Raw genomic sequence first — 9,357 nt, forward strand, 5'->3', positions numbered from 1 at the left:
TATTTTATAAGATATTTTTTTTAATAAAAAATATATTTTTTTCTTTATAAAAAATATAAAAGTTTTCTCTCTCTCTCTCTATATATGTGTGTGTGTTTTATAGAAAAAAAAATACTGTATGTATGTATGTATATAGCAATGTCATTATCATTTTTGTCTATAAAATATATTTTCTATGGATTTGCAGATGCAGTACGGTACAAAATCACTGCAATCGTTGAAAAATGATTAATTCTTTCCAAATACAGCCATTCAGGTTATCTGCCTCAAAATATTTTTCATGTCACAGAAAAACTGAATATTGCAATGTCATTTTTTCCTCTATTATGCAGCCCAGCGGCATCCAGTTAGACTTGAAAATGATGCACTTTTATGTGTAAAAATGCAGTTTTGAAAGCTTTAACCATCATTAACCAGTCAAACTCGTGGCTGATGTTACTTCTGCTTCTTTGCCACATTGGAAGATCAAGTCAAATGCATTTCACAACACACTGCATTGTGGGATACGGTATCTCACACAGCTGTGTTCACACACTGCACACAATACACATGCTGTAAAACTAGAAAGAGTGCTCCAGCCTTCGCTGCAGACTGAACAAGTGTGTGATGGAGCACCTGTGTGACGGCGTCTCCCTCTGCTGTCTCGGTGTTGTAGTACACTTCATACGCCAGTAAGGACAGAAAGAGAGGCAGACAGGAGACCTGCAGAGAAGCTGGTTCACTGCAGTGAAATGCCTGATGGGAAATGAAGCTCAAATGAAACACCAGTGTATTGCATACTGCACACTGGCAACTACTTATGAAGAATAGAATGAGAAATAGTTTGCATAAATAAACAATACAAATGTGTGATGCAGGATGCATTCTCTGGGTTTATGCTGCACATTCTGATAAATGTAGTTGGTCATCCAGGTATTTCATACAGACAGCATTAGCACACTGAGTAGTATGCATACTGTACAATGCAGAAGTTGTAAGAGTAATATTATAGTAGCTTTGCAATTTTGTTTGGGTGCCCAAATTATACACTTCACCGTTCATGTGTCATTTTAGTATTATTAAGATGGTATATAGACAGTATTATTAATATCTTCTAAAAGGTCTTGTATTTTAATATTTTCAGTTTTTATTTACTTTTTCAGTTTTTATTTTTAGGTTTTATTATTATTTTGAAATTGTATTTGTTTTTCATTTTCATATTTTTACATTTAAGTTTGAGTAATTTTGCTTTTTTTATTAATATTCTGAAAAGGTTTTTGTATTTTTAAATTTTTGGTTTTCATTTTTTAAGTTTAAATTTTAGCAATTGTGTTTTTTGTTATTTTTATTTGTATTTGATTTTCATTTTCATGTTTTTAAATTTAAGTTTTAGTAATTTTGTTGTGCTTTTATAGTTTTTATTAAAATTCTGAAAATGTTTTTGTATTTTTACATTTTTGGTTTGTTTTAGCAATTGTGTGTTTTGTTATTTTTATTGTTATTTGCCATTGTTCAGTGCTAGCTTAGTATAGAGATACTATTGTAGTTTTTATAATTTTTTAAAAAGGATTTTTATATGTTTTATTTTAGTTCAAGTTTTAGTAATTTTCTTTTTTCTTTTTTTTAATTTTATTAGATTTTTTTAAAGTATGTCTATATAACTTTTTATGTTTTTTTTCAGTTTTAGTTATTTTACTACATTAAACTAACTCAACTTACTAAGTTAAACTAACTCAAAATTAAGTTTTTTTTTATATTTCATTTTTTTTTAGTTAATTTTATTTCAAGCAGCCAAAATGTTCGATGGTTTTAGTTACCTATAACAACCTTGTGATCATTAAAGACCTACTTTCATGGCAGCAGCAGATCAACAGTAGTAGGCTGATTATAGCCAGAGGTCAGTGCAGTAGCTGGTGTGTACCTGCAGGAGGCGCTGCAGCAGTGCATTCTGCTTCTCCTCCCAATAAACACAGCTCTCCACCATCAGCACCACCACACCCATGTGACCCGCGGCCAGAATCGCCTCGAACCCCTCCATCAGCTCATCGAAGATCTTCAGGAACTGAGCACACGACAGAAAGACACATTTCAAAGGAAAGAAGATGCAAAAAAATAAAAACATTTACCATATATATACATATATGCATAACGAGGGACTTTTAAACATAAACAATGGACTCTTATTTTGAAATGCATTTGCTTTAATACTTCAGCTGCTCATTTAAAAAGATGCAAGACATAAAATATGCATCTTACAACCATATACAAAATATTATAATTAGGGCTGTCAGTTTAACGCGTTAACTTAATTAATTAGTTATGAAAAAAATAACGCGATTAAAATATTTACTTGCATTTCATACAGTTGACTGTTGATAAATATGATGCAGGACAACAACTCCATAAATGCAGTTATGCCCTAAAATTCAAGATATTGGAGCAAAAAATGCTCCTGTATGAGCTTTTGTCTCATATTTATATCACGTGATAAGCGATATCACATGAGTTCTGTATTTGTCACGAATAGCACGACTGCAAATGTGATTTTACACAACAGTTCAGCAGCTAAATAAGAAGTTTATATTGTGTTATATTTTAAACACAATATTGTCTGTTTTTGGCAACAAAAATATTACCTATAAAGCCACAGCAGAATTGTTGCGCGTCTGTGAGAAACACAGCGGTGTTTAGTTTCTGAATGAATCCGCGTTTTGAAGGAATCGAGTGAATCAATGATTCAAAGATCCATTCATAAAGAGAGTCGTTTACTGAATTCCTGAATGAATCAGCCGTTTGAACGAATCGAATGAATGAATGACTCAGACATTTACCGCCACCTGCTGGCAGTTTTAGTTTATTATTTAGAGTATCATTTAATTAAAAAAAAAAACTTTAAAAGGATAGTTCGCCCAAAAAATTTGAATTATGTAATCATTTACTCAAACCTGAATGACTTGATTTTTTTGTGGAACAAAAAAGAAGGTATTTTGAAGACTGTTGTAACAAAGCTGTTTTGGTTATCAATGAATTCTATTGCATTAACGAAAAAAAAACTGAGATTTTATGCTGTTTATGATAGTTTATGCTGGGCCATTGTAGCCTAAACGTTTATGTGTAATAAATTTTATGTTGAATCAAATAAAATATTTCTTTCTAAAGCTACTATTTGTAATGTCTACTTAATACTTTCTCATTTAACACAAAAATTGTTTTAAATAATCTTTTGGGGGTATTTTCACAGCCAAATGTAATTTGCGATTAATTAGAATAATTAATAGACACATCATGTAATTAATTAAATAAAAAATTTTAATCGACTGACAGCCCTAATTGTAATATATAAACCCTAACGTAAACATTATCAGTTCACCGAAGGTGCATCATAAGCAATAAATGCGTGATATTCACTGATTATGAATTAGTGTATATATTAGTGTCATTTTTATTAGCCATCATTCAGTGTTATTTTAAAATAATTCAGTATTATTTTAATATCAAGACACTACTATAGTTTTCATTAATATTTTGAAAAAGTTCTTGTATTTTTATGTTCCGTTTTCATTTTAATTTTAGTTCAAGTTTTAATCATTTTGTTGTTTTTTGTCATTTTTATTAGCCACTGTTCAGTGATATTTCAGTATCCAGATACTATTATAGTTTATATTAATATTTAATGAAATTAATATTTAATCAAACTAAATGCGAGACTCTTTAAAGGGATAGTTCACCCAAAAATGAATTACTTGCCCTCATGTCATTCCAAGACCTTCGCTCATCTCCGGAACACAAATTAAGATATTTCTGATGAATTCCGAGAGCTCTCTGATATCTCCTGATGTCACATGGATTATTTTAACGATCTCCTTGCTTACGTTTTTGTGCGTTGATCGTGTTAGGATCCTTGCTGTCTCGGAATGCATCATAAATATCTTAATATCAAAAAGGTCTTACGGGTTTGGAACGACATGAGGGCGAGTAATTAATGACAGAATCTTCATTTTTGGGTGAACTGTCCCTTTAAAGCAACACTCCACTACTTTTGAAAATAGGCTCATTTTCCAGCTCCCCTAGAGTTAAACAGTTTGATATTACGCAGCACCTGAAAATAGTCTTATTGGAAGCTACCTAGCTGGGACTATTTTCAGGCGCTGCATAATATCATTTTCCGTCGGTCTTGGTACACGATGTAACTACAGAAGAGTCAAGTTTTAAATAGGAAAAATATAGAAACTCTTTGGTCATTTTTGAGCGAGATGCTAACGGTCTAATCAGATTCAATGATCTATGCTAAGCTAAGCTAAAAGTGCTACCGCCAGACCCGGAGATCGGCTGAATGGATTCGAAAACGGTAAAACTCAACTGTTTAACTCTAGGGGAGTTTGGAAAATGAGCCTATTTTCAAAAATAGTGGAGTGTTGCTTTAAGGAGCCTGCGAAGGGCTGTACCACTCTGAAGCGCGCCGAAGCTGTGATCAGGCTCTGGACGGTGTAGTTTGCGATGGGATGAAGGGCCAGAGGCATCAGCTGCGTCCTCAGGTGGCTCCTGTAGACGTCTCGCAGCACAGCCTTCTGGGAGAAACTGAAGACGGTCTGCATCAGGTGACTGCAGGAAGGGTCCTTCAAGAACACCAGCAGCGGACTGAAGCAGAAACAGCATCTCAGCATCATTAGGGTGACCACAAAATAATATCTCGACTATAACCATAATTAGAGTGTGTTATTGTGCTGGTATCTTAAGGACTATTTTTATGGGCATTTTTACCTTTATAAAGCCATTTTTCTAAAAGTGTGCATTATCTTTTTGAGTCAAATTCTTACATTTAATCAGTGAATTAGAATAATAAGACATTTGGGCTGTTAGCAAGCAAATTAAATCAGTATCAATTCATCTTTGCAGTGCAGAGGAAACACAGAAGCTGCGTCTGAAGAGGCATTTAGATGTGTTTACACACAAGACATGAATGCATTTAACCTGCAGTTACTAATGCATAAATAATGTGTTGATATATTAAACATAAAACATTGAATACTGATATTCGAAATCATTTAAATAATAAAATATACTTTAAATGTGAAATTAAACCCGCCAGCAGGTGGCAGCAAGTCACTGTTAATAAGTGAGTCACTGCGACTGAACCGAATCATTTAAACACTTGATTCATTCAGGAACGAATCACTGTCATGTTGCTCAGAAACACAAAACAGTGCTGTGGCTGTGTTTGGAATTATTTAAATTATTATAAAACAGACAATATGGTGTCTAAAACTTCAGTCTCTTAATATTAACTTGTTTATTGAACTGCTATAAAAAAAATCTATATCACATTTGTAATCATGGTAATCTTTGGAGATAAAAACGGCACTCTCTGTGTGATATTGATTAACTATATGAAATTATATAAATATACACATTTTCCGTCCCCATGTCTTGAATGTTGTGATCATTCTAAATGCATTTTAATACTGAATCATGCAGAGAAAGAACACACTCTAAATCTATGCATGCACTCTGAAGGCGAGTTTTGAATGGTTTTTGCAAAATACTCGATAATGTCAAATCGCACATCGTTAAACAACAATTATGATATTACCGCAGACGATATATATCGCACACCCCTATATGGAAATTACATTTTTTTGCTACTTTAACCCCCTCAAACCCATCCTGCCCCCACTGTCCTCTTTTTTGAAAGCTAAACTGAGCATCATCACCCGATCCCTCCTCCTCGTCCTCCTCACCTGACTCCAGGAGCCGAGCTGAGCGACGCCAGGTATCCCATGATGCCCTTGATCAGCTTCCTGCACAGAAGGGGTCTCTTCCTGTGACAGACGGTGAGCAGCGTCTGGAGAGCGGCGCTGGCGCTGGTGTTCGTCACACAGACTGAGGTGAAGATGAAGATGAAGATGAAGAGGAGCAACACAAACACAAACACAAACACAAGGTGTTCAGATGGTTACCGTTGATGTTCTCCAGCAGACGCTCGGAGAGATGCTTCAGCTCCCACCAGAACGAGACGGGGATCTCGAAATCCAGCACCTCCGCTTTGGGCTTCTTCTGCTTTCTGCCTGATCACACAAGCAAAATACATCAACATAAGAAGAAAAAAATTATCAGACGCTTTTATTGTTATTCAGATTATTTTTTGTGGTTTTTGGCTGATAACAGAAGCGACTGAAAAAAACAAAAACAATAAAAAAATTATCAGATGCTTTAATTATTATTAAGATGTTTTTTGTTAGCAGGCAAATGAAAAAAAAGTTTAAATATTGAAAATAAATTATCAGATGCTTTTATTATTATTATTATGATTTTTTCTGGTTTTTGGCTGATAACAGAAGCAACTGAAAAAAAATAATAAAAACTATAAAAAATTATCAGATGCTTTTATTATTATTAAGATGTTTTTGTTAGCATTTTTTGTTAGCAAGCAAATGAAAAAAAAAAGTAAATTTTTTTTATTTTTTATTATCATATGCTCTTATTATTATTACTAAGATTATTTTAGTGTTTTATTTGCTGACAACAGCAGCAAATGAAAAAAAAACATTAGATGCTTTTATTATTATTATTATTTGGCTGTTAACAAACAAATGAAACATTTTTTTTAAATAAAAAAATATCAGATACTTTTATTATTATTACGATTTTTTTGTGGTTTTTGGCTGATAACAGAAGTGACTGAAAAAATTATAAAAACAATAAAAAAATATCAGATGCTTTTATCATTATTTTTTTAGCTGATAACAAAAGCAAATGAAAAAAAATAATACAAATTATCAGATGCTTTTATTATTATAAAGATAATTTTCGTGCTTTTTGGAACAAAATGAAAGAAAACGATCAGATGCTTTTATTATTATTAAGATTTTTTGTATTTTTCAGCTTATAAAAGCAGCAAATAAAAAAAAAAATAAAAAGAATATCAGAAGGTTTTATTATTATTAGGATTATTTTTTGTGGTTTTTGGCTGATAACAGAAGCAACTGAAAAAATAAGAACAATAAAAAAAATTATCAGATGCTTTTATTATTATTAATATTTATTTCTTGTTAGCAAGCAAATGAAAAAATGTTTAAATATTTAAAAAAAAATTATCAGATGCTTTTATTATTATACAGATCATTTTTTGTGCTTTTTTGTAACAAAATAAAAGAAAATGATCAGATGCTTTTTTTTGCAGATAATTTTTTTGTATTCTTCAGCTTATAAAAGCAGCAAATCTAAGAATATAAATAAATAAATAAAATAAAAAGAATATCAGATGGTTTTATTATTATTAGGATATTTTTTTTATGTTTTTGGCTGATAACAGAAGCAAATAATAAAAAAGAAAAATAATAGAAATGATCCTCAGAGCCTCACTTCAGACAGTGAGAAAGCAGCAGAAACTCCCCAGAAATCAGCTCTCAGTCTGCTGTGAAGTGTGTTTCTGACCTGTTTGAGCAGCAGCTGCGTCTCGGCTCAGTGATCCGCTCAGAACCTGGACCAGCGTCCGGAGCACATGCGATCCGTACGGATCCTTCAGGAACTCCAGCAGACTCTCTCTGACGACTCCACACACACGCTTCACCTGAGCCTCCAGCATCCCACAATGCTCCTCGTCCTCCGCTGTGACGTCAGAGTCCTCCTCTTCACAAAACACACCGGATCATGAGAAACACTCTCTGACAGAACAACTGACTCGCTTCAGAGCTTCTCGCAACGCATACAGCTCCAGCACAGCTTCACAAGAACAAGCTTACAAACGGCTGAGTGACGCCAAAGGAAAACATAACAAAGATAATTAATAATATTAAAATCATAATAGTAATTAATAATATAATAATAATAATAAAATTACATATCCAATAAAATGATTATAATAATATTTATTATATTATTATTAATAATAATAATAATACTTACTACTATTAATGTAATAGCAACATAAATAATAATAATTAATATTACTATTATTATTATATTAATATTGTTATTAGGGAAAACAATAATACACATTCAAAAATGATAATAATAATAAATATTAATAATATATTACGAATACTACTAATATTATTATTATTATTATTATTATTATTTCAGTATTATTATTATTGGGGAAAATAATAATACATATTCAATAAAATGCTTATAATAATAATTATTATTATTAATGATACAATTTTTTACTTCTACTACTACTACTACTACTACTAATTATTATAATGATAATAAATATATTAGTATTGTTATTATTAGGGAAAATAATAATACATATTCAATATAATGATTATAATAATAATTATTATTATTAATAATATATTACTTACTACTATTAATAATATTATTAATATTATTATTTTAGTATTGTTCTTATTAGGGAAAATAATGCATATTCAATAAAATGATAATAATAATAATTATTATTAATAATAATACATTATTACTTACCACTACTGTTATAAATAATAATAATAATAATGTCATTATTAGGGAAAATACTAATACATATTCAATAAGCCAGTGTGTGTTGTGATTGGTTAGCTGGGCCAGTGTGTGTTGTGATTGGTTAGCTGGGCCAGTGTGTGTTGTGATTGGTTAGCTGGGCCAGTGTGAGTTGTGATTGGAAGCACTCGGCGCCTGGTCAGGAAATGTCACGCCCCTTATCATAGCCGCCTGCCAGCTTCAGTGTAAATTTTGCGTCAAAATCAAAATAATTTGAGCGCGATTTAAACCCGGATGATTGTAACCACTCTAAGTTCGTCTGCCTTGGGAAAGCTAGTGTAGTTTTTGAAAAGTGATTTGTGTTAAATAAAATATCTGGAAGTGGACTTTGAGCTTTGTAACTTTGCAGATCTTTTTTATGCGCAAACAGCAACATTACAGACTAACTAAAGTTGAAAAAGTGAAAAAGCATAATAGGACGCCTTTAATAATAAATATTCAATAAAATGATTATGATAATAATTATTCTTAATAATGATCAGATACTCTCACCGTTCCAGCGGTGGGCCTGTCTGAGCGCACTCTCCATCACATGACCCCCGCACTGGTCACATGACACGCCTCTGAACTCTGACCCCGTCTCTCCTCCCAGCTCCGCCAGCACACCTGCCACCTGAGCAGGACTGGCCAATGAGAGCAGCCGCTCCAGAGCCACACTTCCGGTCATATCAGTGGAGACGAGCGCCGCTTGACCCTTGACCTCCGACAGCACGTTCTCCACAAACAGAGCTGAAGAGACACACAACACTCAGACACAGCTCGAGACCGCTGCAGCCATGATCTACTCTTATCACAGGAGCAAAAACATGCTTTACACACACTCACGCACACACACGCACACACATTCACTCACTCACTCACTCACTCACTCACTCACTCACTCACACACACACT

At 32.8% G+C, this 9,357-nt stretch overlaps 1 protein-coding gene across 2 annotated transcripts in view; it reads right to left on the bottom strand.

Moving 5' to 3' along the window:
* Positions 1 to 9,357, bottom strand: part of nop9 (NOP9 nucleolar protein) — a 16,446-nt gene that overhangs the window by 3,891 nt on the left and 3,198 nt on the right. For both annotated transcript variants that reach the window (XM_016479822.1, XM_016479823.1), the window contains exons 3-9: positions 8,956 to 9,192; positions 7,414 to 7,608; positions 5,937 to 6,044; positions 5,718 to 5,859; positions 4,425 to 4,617; positions 1,901 to 2,041; positions 616 to 735 (exon numbers count right to left, since the gene is read on the bottom strand). In XM_016479822.1, coding sequence (XP_016335308.1) covers positions 616 to 735; positions 1,901 to 2,041; positions 4,425 to 4,617; positions 5,718 to 5,859; positions 5,937 to 6,044; positions 7,414 to 7,608; positions 8,956 to 9,192 — 1,136 coding nt within the window. The remainder of the gene's footprint in view (positions 1 to 615; positions 736 to 1,900; positions 2,042 to 4,424; positions 4,618 to 5,717; positions 5,860 to 5,936; positions 6,045 to 7,413; positions 7,609 to 8,955; positions 9,193 to 9,357) is intronic.

Source organism: Sinocyclocheilus anshuiensis, unplaced genomic scaffold (genome assembly GCF_001515605.1).
Source record: "Sinocyclocheilus anshuiensis isolate Anshui unplaced genomic scaffold, SAMN03320099.WGS_v1.1 scaffold3306, whole genome shotgun sequence".
NCBI lineage: Eukaryota > Metazoa > Chordata > Actinopteri > Cypriniformes > Cyprinidae > Sinocyclocheilus > Sinocyclocheilus anshuiensis.